General features: G+C 38.0%; 1 protein-coding gene across 3 annotated transcripts in view; it reads right to left on the bottom strand.

The window, feature by feature from the left end:
- The window catches only part of LOC115923164 (contactin-2-like), a 98,765-nt gene that overhangs the window by 19,624 nt on the left and 64,647 nt on the right, over window positions 1-14,494 (bottom strand). For 2 of the 3 annotated variants that reach the window (XM_030983474.1, XM_030983480.1), the window contains 5 exons: window positions 13,273-13,275; window positions 8,229-8,435; window positions 7,531-7,633; window positions 1,985-2,184; window positions 286-552 (listed from right to left, as the gene is read on the bottom strand). In XM_030983474.1, the coding sequence (XP_030839334.1) occupies window positions 286-552; window positions 1,985-2,184; window positions 7,531-7,633; window positions 8,229-8,435; window positions 13,273-13,275 (780 nt within the window). The remainder of the gene's footprint in view (window positions 1-285; window positions 553-1,984; window positions 2,185-7,530; window positions 7,634-8,228; window positions 8,436-13,272; window positions 13,276-14,494) is intronic. The other variant, XM_030983484.1, reaches the window with a different exon arrangement.

Here is a 14,494-nt window from a genome sequence, read left to right as displayed (position 1 = left end):
TCTGAGGAGAAATGGAAAAATTTGTCTACTTTTATTCTGTCTACTTCTATTCTGTCTATTTGTCCATTTCCACATCAATATTTTGTACACAGCAAAGAAAATAAAAATGATTGCTGGAGAATATGTTGGATGAATTTGAAAAGTACAGCTTAAACTGATTTCTAATTTAAAGTATGCGCCTTTCTCTCCTTCCCCCTTTCTCTTGTAACCTTTTCAACAGACTTAAACAGAACCGTTAGACTTTGTCTTCAAGTACTAACAAGTAATATTTACAGTTGTTCTTACCTCTTACGGACAGCTGTGCAGCGGAATAAATCATGCCATGATCATTGCTTGCAAAGCACTGATACATGGCTGTATCCGTCGTCATAAGGTCGCTTATTATGAGTGTTTCGAGGTTGTTGCGAAACTGATGTCTGTCTCGAGCGGTCAATATTTCTCCATTGCGATACCAGGTGTACTGGTCAGCCTCCTCAGCCTCTACGTTCCATTCCTGCATGGTGTTGATGTCTTTCATGGCATCCATTGGTTCGCTGACCCACGCTGGCGCTTCTACATGGTAAAAAAAAAAGCAAAATAATGCATGATAAAAATGCTTATTAAACATAAACAAATTAAAGAAACTGTATGTAATCATACTCCTATTTGGTGAGAAAAAAAATCATGGAATAACCAAAGGCAGTATTAGGAAGTGTTGACAGTTTGTCTAAAAGGCTGTTTACACCGGCATAGACAGCGCGCGCTAGACCGCGCTATCTCTGCAGTTTGGAAGGTACAATGTCGTTTCGGTCCGCCCAACAGCGAGCCACGGCGAGCCAAAACGGCGTGCCACTGGAGCACCGCTTGGGGTGGTCCACGAGAGATAGCGCGGTCTAGCGCACGCTAGAAAAAAGGGGGTGCTACGATAGACCGCGCTATCTCATTGCGGTGTGAACAGCCTCTTCAACAGCTTGACATTGTATACACCGATTCGGTTTGGGGGTTTTATGTACCTGCCCGCCGGTGGCGGCGCTATAACTGGGGGGCTTCTCCGATCCAGCTGACAGTACAGAGAGCTCGAGAGCGGTTACTAGCTAGCGGAGCAGCGACCCTGGCCGGCCTGGGCGAGGTTGGGTATAGGTATAGCATACCCGTTGAGCGATCGATTCTATTCGCTGCACCTCTGTTACTCGCGAGTTTTGTTACCGTTTTTTGACGTTTTTCTTTGGACAAAAAGGATTTCATGTGTATTGTTTTAATTTTCTTGCATATATTTTCGCGCGCTGCGCTTTTGCATGCGCTGCAATGCAATGTAAGCTAGCTAGCTGCAGTCAGACGCCCCCCAGTTATGGCGTCACCTTATGAGGGCGCACTTCCACCAGAAGTCGCCCGAATCAGTGTATAACATAACAAGTCTGTTTTAAAACAGCTTGATGTTGTATAACATATCACATTCATATCTTCATATTACAGGATTGCTAATAGTTTTGTTTTAAAAATATCTTCTAACAATCTCAGTCAATAGTTTCTTAGATTTTTACAATAAAAATTTGACTAGCATTTGATGCATCTCTGAAACTCAGCCTCTGCATTACTGCCATGTCCATCATATCTTGATGACTCAGTGGTAGAGCAGAGGTCTTATAACCAGAAGGTATAGTTCTCTTAAGTAAGTCATGATATGCTATAGTTTCCTTTCGTAAGGCATTAATTGTAATAACCAAGTTTATGGACAGGACTTAAAGTCATAGGTTAATTCATCTGGTTGCTTACAGACATATACAGTGAAACCTAGCTGCTTTGGAACCCATCTATATATATAGATCACCTGTTAATAAAACATTTTCTCGCTGAAACACATTCTACAGGAAACTAGGCATAAGACCAGCTGTTTCTGAAAACCATGTTCTTGTATATCTTGAGCAGTCTTTATACACAGGTTTCACTGCATGTACTTGCTTTCGTAGTGGTTATGTAAAGTAGATCAAATCAACCGTCAACTTACCCGCAACATTGAGTCCTGCCGAAGCTCCACTGTTGACGTCATCGATGTAACAGAGGTAGGAACCTGCATCCTCCAGCTGCACGCCCACAATGCTTAAGATCTCACCCCCTTCCTCCAGCACGGCTCTACCGGTGGGCAACCCAGCACCAGGAGGTGAGGTACGTACCCACTGGACCCTGGGAATCTGACCCGTTGGTTGCCTGGCAAAGTCACAGATCAAGAAAGAAGGATGGGGAGGGGGTATTCAATTCAATTTTAAGTCAGAAATACTGGCATTTTAACTCAGTGTTGGGCTCAGATGAAATGCTAAGCAACATTTTGGTACACTGGTATTTATTGTGTTGTGTCTTAGATCTTTGAAAGCTAGCTAGCAGATTTGAGCTGATCATTTTGATAGCCTTGATTTTGCTGGCAGTATAATACCCCTTCTCATTACCAGCTGCATACAAGCCAATCTTATATAAGCATACTTATATCGAAAATAATATCGCTAGTGATATTCGTTTGTCTCGCAATGTGGTCAATAAGGGATCTAAAAGATCACGACGTTTCGTGCGCCGCTGCAACACTTGGTCAGGTGATGAAAACTAATGTAAGCAAGCGTGTTTTATACTCTATGGGAGGACCGGCGCAGCGGTCAATAATTTGAGCGATAATGGGAACACAGGGTTCATACTCTTTCTCATAAATTTAATTCCATGACTTTCCATGACTTTTCTAGCCAGAATTCCATGACCTTTCCATGACTTTTACACATTTTTTTTACACGGTAGACTGAAAATTTGATCTCAAATCAAAGCGAAGCAAAGTGCATGTTTCAAGTCTACTAATAGAAAGGCAGCTTTTGTTATCTAGTTATTTCATCTGTTACAATTACATGTTATTTTTTCATCATATTCGATATGCACTGCTATATAATATTCTTACAATTACACATACATGTATTCATATCAACAATTGTCCATTTTTTAATGGCAATTTTCACTTCTAAAGAATACAAATTGCCTGTTCCTGGTTTCATGGACCACCATGATTCCTTCAATAGCTCTCCTTTGCATGTACAAGGTAACTACCCCCCCCCCAAAAAAAAAAGAAAACAAAACAACACCAACACACAAACTCACACACATACCATCACCAATTTTGATTTCACCAACAAAACACAGTAGGCCTACTCACATCAGCTGATGAATTCTTGTTTCGCTAGCATTAAGCTGGTCAATAATTTCTGAATGAGTTTTTTCTTGAGACATCTTCATGTAGCTGTTTGAAAGAAATCCCTCTACACATTGCACCTGTCTGAATATTTGGTGGCATTGGTAACAAACTGTCCAAGTTCTTTAATAATTCTTAATGGCATTCAGCTGTTCATCAATCTGTTTCTGAATTACTTGTAACTGGGATGCCTTCTCCTTTGCTGTACGTCGGAGGCTGTTTGATTTGGAAATACAAGTCAATCTTCCTTGTGACTCTGCTTCCTCAGCATACTTGTCTGCTGAGGTGTGAAGACTTTTCACATCTGCTTGCAGTCTCATTTGTTTGGCCTTTAGTTCTTCCAAACCATCCATCAGTCCTTTTCTCTTTCCTTCTTTCTTTTCCTTTTCCTTTTTACGCCTCTGTTCATCGAGATAGATGTGGTATTTCTGCCTGCCTGCAGACGCAGCCAACATGATTGATTTGTCAATAGTCACATTCTTGATTCCTCCAACATACTTGATATGGTCATAAATGGCCCTCAATGATATCAGTGAGTGTCCCAGGAGATTGTCCTCTTCAACTTCGTTGTTGATTGAGAAACCTCTCTCAATGGAGGCTTGTCCATGGGACAAGACAAGCAACATGCGGACCAACTTTAAGAGGGTCGAATAGCGAGACTCGGACAGAAATTTGCACATTACAGAGTCCAATCTCTCTTTCTTTGGATCAAAGTCTCTCATCTCTGCACTTCTTGATGCCTCATCACATGCTTCTGAGTATTCTCTTAGGATATCGTCACATGAATCCTTAAGTCTGTGGGCATCACTAAGGGTGTTAAGCACCCTCTTCAGCTTTGCAGTGGAGTTTTCTTTGTCTTTTGCCATGTTCTTTGGACTCAAGCATCCTATATTTCTCACAAGTGCATACTTAAGCGGACATCGCTCAATGAGCTTCCGGGTCATTGCAGCAAGAAACTTCTTTGCTTGAGTGCGAAATTCCAGAACTTTCAGCTCACTGATGATATTTTTCGCCTTCAGATCTTTCAGCTTCTTCTCAGTGTAGAATCCAATGTCCAACTTGGCCAAGGGCAGCTGAATGGCCTCACTGCTAACATCTACCTGCATTATCTTGTAAGGAGAAGTAATGGTACTCCTGTCCAGCTTTAAAAATCGCTGCATAAGGGATGCAAGCATTCTAGTAAGGTCTTCAGCTAAAAAGGGCAGCATTGGTGCATCAGTCTGATAGTCTGTGTTAGGAAAGGATTGACCAGCTTTGCAACAGATATGAAGAAGTACAGTCTTGCTAAGAAATCAGTTATATGAGTACATTTTGAAACAGTTTCAAAGGACTTGTTCTTTGGGTGAGGGATTTTCTTCTCTTCTACTGCTTTAACATACGCACATACACTCTCCCAGATGCTGATTGCTCTCTCTGCAACAGGAAGGTTTTCCAGCCATCGGGTCTTGCAAAACTTAAGTGGCATGGTATGATCTCCAGTTATCTTCTGATAATCCTCTCTTCTGGCAGGGGAATCAGAAAACAGGTAATACAAGGATGATAGAAAGCTTTCCACCTCCCAGTCAGCAGCCTTGGCACCTGTCAGAAAAGCACCATTAACTATATGGAGCCCGCATGAGCCTATATTCAGTATGGATTTGGTCAGGTCAGCAGTGTACTCTCGCGTAAAGTCATCATACATCTTCCAATTAACGTTGGGACCATCCATTGATATTTGCAGTAATTTTTCCAAGCCAACTGTGTGCAGAACTTTATTCAGTTCTTCCTTGAGGTGAACAGCTGAACCATGTCCGATGAACACAGACGTCAAGTAGCGAGTGCAAACTTCATTGTGTTGCCATGTTCTTATGAGGAAGTCCATCTGCTTTTTCTGGAGCTTCTTGTTGAGGCTTTCATCAAACAGTATCACATAGTGGTTTGATTGTTTTATGTTGTCATAAAGGAGGTCTTGCACATATGGGCCCAAACCAAACACCGTCATATACCGACATTTTGTTTCTGACAACGTGAAACCCTTAGCAATAGCTGAGTCCGGAAACATTCTTTGAAAGAGCTCACTGTTGTGCTGGCAAGAATGAAATGATAAATGATCCTCCACCACTTTCAGACACCAGAGTATTTCAGCTTTTAAAGTTTCCTCTCTTGCAGCAACAGGAATGGGAGTTGTCACTTTAGAGGTTGATGGCGCACAAGTACTGGTTGTTGCATCTGTAGACGTGATAGATACTGATGAACTTTCTGCACCTTTTGCCTTGAAGAAGCTCTTGAGTGAGAGAGTAGAATCTAGGAGAAAAGAAAAAAATGTCTATTAAAATAAATAAAATATAAATATCATCATTTGGTAAGATTTAGGGCCGAGTCAAAACGTTTAACTGCCGTTCAAACGACCATTAAAAGCATAAACGTTTTCCTATTTTGACAACCGTTTGACAGTATGGGGAAGGAAAAAAAAAAAAAATTCACGGCAACTTTTGGCCAATTGATGTAAGTCACTAAGACAAGTGGACTAATTTTTGACTCATTCCTTAAAAACATATTTTAAAGAAATAGAAAGGAGGAAATACTTCTCAAGGCAAGCAAACTGTTGGACCCAATTGTAAGTACAAAATTTAGTTTTATGATTTTTGGGGTCAATTTTAAGGTAAATTATTATTATTTTTTTTTTCTGCAGTCCACATACAGTGCCCGGTACAACACTGGCGTGTGAGTGCGGAGCCCCCTGGGTTAGCGTTCGGGCTGTTGCATGCAGTAACCTAGCCGGCCCGGCCCGGGGCCGGGGACGCTCCCGAACGGGCTGGTCGCAGTAAGCAGTAACCAATGCCTGCGAGGTGACATCGCATCGCTAAATAATCTCAAATCTTTCATTTTTATATAATTATTATCAGTCATTATTTGGATTCATGCTCAATAAACTAAAGGATCGGTAAAATTCACATTAAAAATGCTCACTTACGACGTTGTTGCTGTTGGAGGTTTGCTGTGTGTTTTTCACTCTTCTTGTGGCTCTTGACGGCTGCTTCGCCCATATTACGGACACTGAATTTACACATACAAACAGCACATCTAGCAGTCCCCAGATCGGAACTTTCTTTCAAAATCCAGCCACGGTAATCCGGGTGTTCTAACCAAGCATCCTTAAAATGACAATTTCCAGGCATTTTGAATATCACTTCCACAAAATTTGTAATGGTGAAAATATCCACGTGACGAGTTCCAAGGTCTGTGAAAATAAACAACTCCGTTTCATGAAGAATCAACACATGCACAAAAGTTTCAAAACACATGCCGTCGCGTCGATATATAGATCGTCAACGAGCTAGCGCTGCCAATTTGCCTTGTTGACACGTCAGTATTGTTCCTTTTTTATTTAAATAATGAAAATTAAAAAACAAATATTACTAATTTACTTTTTCCTCATTTATTGGAGAAGTGTAAAAATTGTAGTAGTCTAAGTGGTCGCAATTTAATGCAAAGCCAAAGTGCAATCGAGGCATTACATTCGTTCTTGGAGTGTCACATGTCGCGTTGGCACCATCATCATATGCACACACACACTGCACACGTACACGTGCGCTAGCTTGCTGAACTGAGCTAGCGCTAGCGAGCTCGCTCGCAAGCTAGCCATGTGCGCACGATGTGGACCGTACCGCCATACACTGACCATACACACGTAGTTCGTATCGTACACGTACACACCCACGTACACAGCGCTTATCCATCGATCATAGTGAACACATTCACAAGTACAATCAGTCGGTATGTTACGAATGAAAGAAAATACGAGAAGAAAATGGTTGAAATATCTCCATTTATTCACTTGTATAGTGAGAAAATACTATAGTTGTCCATAATTTTGATATTCCATGACTTTCCATGACTTTCCAATGGAAAAAATAATTTTCCATGACTTTCAAGGCCTTAAAAGCAATAAAGTAAAATTCCATGACTTTCCAGGTTTTCCATGACCCGTACGAACCCTGGAACAATAACGCACAAGGCCTATTGGCCGATGCACACGGTGCTCGACCAATCAGCAGGTTGCTGGTTCGGCTCGCCTGCTGGGCGGAAGCAGTAGCGAGCTCAACCAATCAACGGGCCCCTGGCTCGGCCCGTCTGCTGATTAGAATCGACTGGTGCTGGCCGGCATTGCGAGACAAACAAATATCACTAGCGATATTATTTTCGATATTACATCCGCAATGAGTAATATATTTAGCATACTTATAGTTTGCTTTTTTTCTCTAGGTATGGTTGCCTCCATAATGGTTTATAAAAAATACATACAAAAAGGAAGAGTAATTGTTTTTCCTCCATGTGGATGGAATACTTACGGGCCATAGAAGAAACATTCAAATTTGATGTCTTCTCCAGCAATGGTCGTCACATCGGTAGGTCTGTTCTCTTGAACAATCCTGATAGCTGAACTTGAAGAACCTGTAACAACAAGAAAGGTCAAAGAGTTGAGTGTAATGATTGATTGGAACTGGATGTAGGGAATCACTTGAAGAACAAGGCCAGTATTCGATCATAAGTTTGTTTTTACTTTCAATAGTCCAGGTTTTAAACATGACTAAAGGCTCGTTCAGACACGAAGCAGTAAACCACAACAGTTTTTTTTTTTATTGATGTGTAAATGGATTGCAACTGCACAGAGCAAAGGTCCAGTATTTACTGAGCGCTATATTATAAGATATATATGATATAAGATATATGTAATAGATGCCCAAAAGGAGCCAACAGAATAATGGAAGAAAAAATAATAATGAAAAAAAAAATTGCTATATTCATTGATACAGTAATGTAAAGAATAGTGGTTCATTCCCTTGACTATCAATCCAAGGGTTGAGGGTTCAAATCTCAGCCCGGCACAAGCCCGTCCTTTGGCACAACATTGATCCACATTTACCACTCTCCACCCAGGTGGGGCATTCGCAGGGGTACTGATAATTGCAGGTCTCTCAGGAAAAACACCATCGAAGCTGATGCGGCTGCCCTGGGTAAACTTATTATCATTAATATTATTAATTACCGGCATTGACTGTAACAGTGACCAATGGACTGACTCTCATTTCGACACCTCCGTCAGAGATAACATTGCTCTTGACCTGACACCTGTATGCTCCTGCATCACTTGCCAAAGCGTAGAAGAAGCAGAGTCGACCGTCATCCATAACCCGGATGCGGCTATCGCTGGAGTCCACCAACATATTCTCATGGAACCAATTGACCAAGATACCTGCATGAAAGATGAGAGAGAGTGGCACGCACAATTAGCACCATCGTAGCGTAAATCTAGGATTAGATATGCAAAATATCACTACACATAACATCCCTTTAGATGTATACATCCATGTACACACCAACATAAAACAGACTGTCACCTAACAGTTTAGAGCAACTACTTATCCACTGTTACCATGATTATTACATATTTTCTTTCTACAACATCTTCCAATTTGCCTAAAAAGAGATAAGAACAATTCTGTTTGTTTTTTTTTTTTTTAATTTTTAACTAACATATCAAATAACTGGATTGACAAGTTTCACACCGACTTCCCAGTGAAATATCTCACAAAATGCAGCCCAAAAACTCTCAATAATTTTTGCATAAAAGTACATTTCTATAGAAGTTATTCAACACATGCACTTCCCGCTCCAGGTTATATCACTCTAATAATTTAGTCTAATTTAACTATGAGCCATCGAATTACATATTACATCTGACTTTCAATAATGACAGCACTCAATTCACCATTAATACATACATGCCTATCTAGCAGATAATTCAACCAATAATAATTGAAACCCATTTCAAGTATTGTTCATTCAAAACAACTATTGTACAGTTCTACATCAATCTTAATGCAATCAACATTTCTGTTTTTATACTCTTGAATCAAATTAAGGGAGGGAAATGCTAGAGGGCTATGGTTCCTCGTGTATTGCATTCAATTCAGTGAATTCATTAGTCCATGCAAGTGCATAGATAAGTAAAGTGGGGAGAAGCACACCAAAATTAGTTTTATGTCATCAGCATTCAGCGAAACTAAGATTTCCTATAAATCCAAGCAATTTTGTTGAAGGCATAATTTTATTATCTTTTTAGCTCTCTATATATCAAGCTAATTAGTTTATTTCTCATTACAAGCACCCTTTCTTTGTGTTAAATCATACTCAAGAGAGAAAAAATATCAATGTGGTTTATTCCTTTTATACCCATGATTACTGTTCATCTTGACAAGAAATCTTTAAGTCAATAATAACAAGTTTTTAGATGATAGAGAAAAGTAAAAACAAGGGAAAAAGGGAAAGATTACTTTCAACGCCAAGCCCTTCGTAAGTTAATGACTAAATCCTTCTTCATGGGACATTTTGATTCCAATATATTTCTGAGAGATGAGAGTTCACATACCTTATGATAGTTCAAATAAGAATTTGAAATCATAATAAAAAAAATAAAAAAAATAAAAAAAGAAACAATCAAATAAATGTTTTAATATTGGTAGAGATAGAAGAAAACAAGAAACACAAAATGCAGTTATATGAGAAGAACATAATACTAATGCAAAATCTGGATGCTTGAAAGTTTTAAGAAATTTGTGAACATACATCAAAGTAAATTCTGGTGGAGTAATGGCTTTTTTAAATTACACCACCCCCCCCCCCCCTCCCCAGTGAACAAAAAGGAGATAAGAAGATAAACAAAAACAATCCACAAATATTAACAACAAATGGTTTAGAAAGGAATATGAATTTAAAACCAATGAATCAAATATAAAACCAAAAGGCTCATAAACACAACAGTCCTTCATTTCCCCTCTCTCCTCCCCCCCCCCCTACCCGAAAGAACAGAATGAAATACATATAAGATGAAAATAAATGTAACACAAAATAATAACATAACTAAACAGAAATGTGAACAAAACATTAAAATTGAAGCTGAAGTTAAAAAGAAAAGAGAAAAAAAGAAAAGACGAATGCAAGATAAAATCTGTCTATACCCCCCCCCCCAAAAAAAAAGGAATTACAGAGCAATGAACAAAATCTTACGTGTGTTATCTATCCTATAGATTATATTGATCATAAATTTCTTTAACAGGATCAATAGTACATTAATCAGGTCTTAACCTATGAACTACACCACACAAATAAACATACTTAAATTGTACTCTTTTGTACACAAAAAGGAAGCTTTCAGGTTTGACTGGTATTTTTTGTAACAGTTTGAATACTAAAATGTCTATTTTGACTATAAGGAATGAACAAAAGGATTTGTTGTGAATTTATATACTTTGACAGACATGAGACTAATTTCTCTCTTTGAAAAAAAAAATCTACAACACATCTAAGACTGGGCAACATTTTTTTTTCCTTGAAAGCACAAGTTTTCAAACATATATCTGGATATTTGCAGTTCATCTAAACAGCAACCACATCCTTTTTGATATTTATACCTAGATCATACAGCATTAAAAGCAATAAGTAATTTCTTCAACTTGAACACCTCAAAGCAAATATAATTTTACAATTATAATCAAAAGCCATATGTACAGACTGGATGGATGTAAACATAAGGGAAATTTCTGATGCTACCACAAGCATGGTAAGAAGTCTACAGCGCAAAAAGAATGTCAGGGTAAGCTTGTTGCTGCTCAGCAATTCAATGTTACGGGTTATTACATACTTCATTCATATATTCTTGTTCATTGATTGGTTAAAAGTGTGTCACATGATCACAAATAAACACACTATTTTGTCAAAGGTACTATATACGGCTCCCAAGCCGTAAATAGTACCTCTTGAAACTAAAAGTACAATTTACGGCTAGCAAAAAATGAACACAGTACTCGTGTCACAGTGCGTAAAGTTTTAAAGTACTGGTATATTAAAATTTAACATTGAGTATGAGAATACGACATGCTGTTGAAATCCTATGAGTGATCGCTGCAAACTTTATGGAACTAGTATTAATTTTGGACTGTGCACGCAGGAAATGACAAGGTAATAGGAATGGCCACAGCTAGTGGGTACGTTTGAATTCTTTGATTTTTACAGCAAAATCTTTTAACCAATCAATGAATGATGAATATATGAATGAAGTATATAAAACAAATATATACTGCCTTTATTTGAGTCTCTTGATTAAAACTATGGTCCCTCAGTGACTGCAATAGCACTATTGCAGTCACATTGGGCCCATAGTTTTAACCAGAACCTCTCAAGGCAGTATATATTTGTATACTATACAACTTCTATTTTCAGACTACTTTGGTATTATTAACCAGTAACTTGATCCCCTTAGGGCTCTTCACAGACGACACTTGGTTCTTTAATTTCATACATTTGACTGCTAGCTTGAATGGGCCATGGACTTACTAAAGTACTAAGAGAAAAATAGCTCCAGTTTGATGTATGACTTCAGCACAAATATGAAGATGATTAAAAATGGGTACAGTTTTCATGATTTCAAATGACAATATTTATTCTTATAAGATGAAATGACTACAAAACAGATATGCTATGAAATGACTTTGTTACATGGAAAATACTTGTACATTGATGATGACATGACACAACCGGTTCCACAATTTGATCACCGAGTTACGGGAATCTATATAGGCAACCTGATAACTTTGATATCCAATAATGAATATGATTTTAATTGATAATGGAGCATTCATATCGATATAAATACAGTATGAAGTATATACAGGAAGATGCATATGTCATGAAACTTGTGTCATCGCAATCATGCCCTTGAAAGAGTATTGCACGATTACATAACTATGCAAGATGGTGGTTTTTACTATGCAATGCATGCCTTCTCCTGCATATGTTATGTATACAAGATACAACAAGCCATGTTTCTGTCAATATGCTAAGATGATTTATGCACAGAACATTTTGGGGGGATAATTTGAACAAGCTTAGACTATATGAATATTCATGATCGGCGTAGGAAAGTGGTATGCACTAAAAGAGTACCGATTCATAATTTGTCAGTCCATTAGACTCGCATCTTCACTATGTAGGATAGATTGTAAGAAATTTGGTATTTTAAAATAGTAAATTAATATGGGCCTAATAAAACAAGGCCATCTCCTCTAGTAAGTGGTGCATGAGGAAGGGGGGGGGGGGGGTCACAAGGAGAAAACATGCTCTGTTTCATTGCAAACCCTATTTTTTCACCCTCATGTTTCCAAATACTTGGATTCCATACAATCCGTTTCCTACTTATTGAAAATGCTTGTCAGGTGAATGGTGAACTCCTAGAAATGTTGGATTGGATGAGGATTAGATGAGATGGATTTCCATGATCAAACAGGATTGCACATGAGGTCCGAAGAGATCTAACGCCTTCCTGATTCTCACATGGTATAACATGAAGAAGGACTTACTGATAGTGTCACTTGCATCACACACTGATAAATGTGTTCAGAAATAAGGACATCATTTTTCTATCACTCAAAATTGATACCGGCACAAACTGCAGGGTATATTGTGTGGTCGGCAAGTAATATATTCTACAAGGACATTTTTGTAATCTATAAGCTGAAATATTTTCCCTTGAGGTCACAAACTGATTGAATTTGAACCATTTTTAATGTGACTTTGGAATTAAAAAAAGCTTCAGATCTGCTTGGTTGCTTGATTGATATCACATAACCATATAAAATCCTTGAAGTTAACTAGCTCTCGATATAAATCTGATTGCTGTACAAAATTATGGACCAACTCCTTTCCAAAGATTGAAAAAATTGAGTTCTTGTACCAGTCATTATTTCAGCCATTTCAAATGTATTTTCTTTCAGAACAGAAAACCGATACATCAATTTTCAACTTTATATCAGTTGTATGACAAAATAACGTTGACATCCTAGTATCTCTGAACACATTTATCAGCTGGTCTGTCCTCTGCGAGTAAATAGAAGTGGAGTGTTAAAGAGACAAAGTAGCAACGCAACAAACAAACTCTAACACTAACTATCAAACTGTATGGTTAGTTGACTAGTCATGTGATACACATTGCATCATGGGATACACTATAGACAATGGTCAGGATGGGTACAAACCGTCTGCTCACGGCAACGTTTGATCAATCAACATTTCGGTGGAGATCCAAGAAAATACAAGCGCAGCAAACGGTGATTACAAAATGAAATAAAACAAAATAATTTATAAATAAATAAAGCTAAGAATAAGATTTTCTGAGGGTAGACAAGTTTGATAAGAGGCAACTCTGGATATATAATGCCAGAGCATAGCATTTGCCAAGATAAAATAATATTAGATAATTGAGGGAATATTCTGATGCTGCATTATCATCAAGAACATTGTTCCTATGAAGTACAATATACTATGTTTCTCAAAGGTAAACCTTCATATCAACTCTTGCAAAGCTAAGGTACATAATATTTATATGCACCTTAACATTCACTCAATTCATTGAAAATGTATTGGTGTGTCCTAATTATTTTCTACTTGATGAATTGCATGAAATGAAGTCCTTTGGCACAGCAACATTCAAGAAGTTTTTTCTCAAATACGGATAAATACCGGTAACCTTTTAGGTTTTCAAAACTTTACAAATTGTATTTTCTACATGTATATTCAAGTTATTACACTTCAATGCCATTTGCAAATTATCACACATTTGCTGTTGAGTTTGGATTAAAATGCTTCATTTAACACTGCCTAGCCACAACAAAAAGCTTCATATTTTTACACTCATTGCCCTGTAGATTTTGAAAAGACATGACTGAAATGATTCCATATTATATAGCTTTGTAAAATAAAATGAAATATTGTGGTTTGCGTAGGATAAAAATAAAAAGTAAAGCTTTATGTATCATCAGACATTTTATGATACCCTCATGAATTCATAAAAAGCATTTGTATTTTCTTACATAAATCAACAATTATTATTACGATTTTGATTTTAAGATGACACTGCAAAGCAATCGGTCAAAAGAGGGTGAAAAAGAAGTCTTTAAAGAGAAAGAGAGAGAAAAAGAGAGTGTAGGGAAGGGATGGAAGGAGAACATAAAGGTAATTGGAAGAGAAAAGAAGAGGGGAGGGAAAGAAAAAATAAAAGAGAAGGATATAGAATGGAGCAGAGAAAGAAAGGGAGTGAGAGAGAGAGAGAGAGAGAGAGAGAGAGAGAGAGAGAGAGAGAGAGAAAAGAGAGAGTTGGAGAGGGGACAAGAGAGAGAAAGAGAGTTGGAGAGGGGAAGAGAGAGAGAGAGAGGGAGAGAGAGAGAGAGATAGAGTTGAAGAGGGAAAGAGAGAGAAAGA

Source organism: Strongylocentrotus purpuratus, unplaced genomic scaffold, assembly GCF_000002235.5.
Source record: "Strongylocentrotus purpuratus isolate Spur 01 unplaced genomic scaffold, Spur_5.0 spur5_contig_829, whole genome shotgun sequence".
NCBI classification, from domain to species: Eukaryota; Metazoa; Echinodermata; class Echinoidea; order Camarodonta; family Strongylocentrotidae; genus Strongylocentrotus; species Strongylocentrotus purpuratus.
Note: the sequence above shows the minus strand (reverse complement) of the source record. Positions and strands in the feature narration are given on the sequence as shown.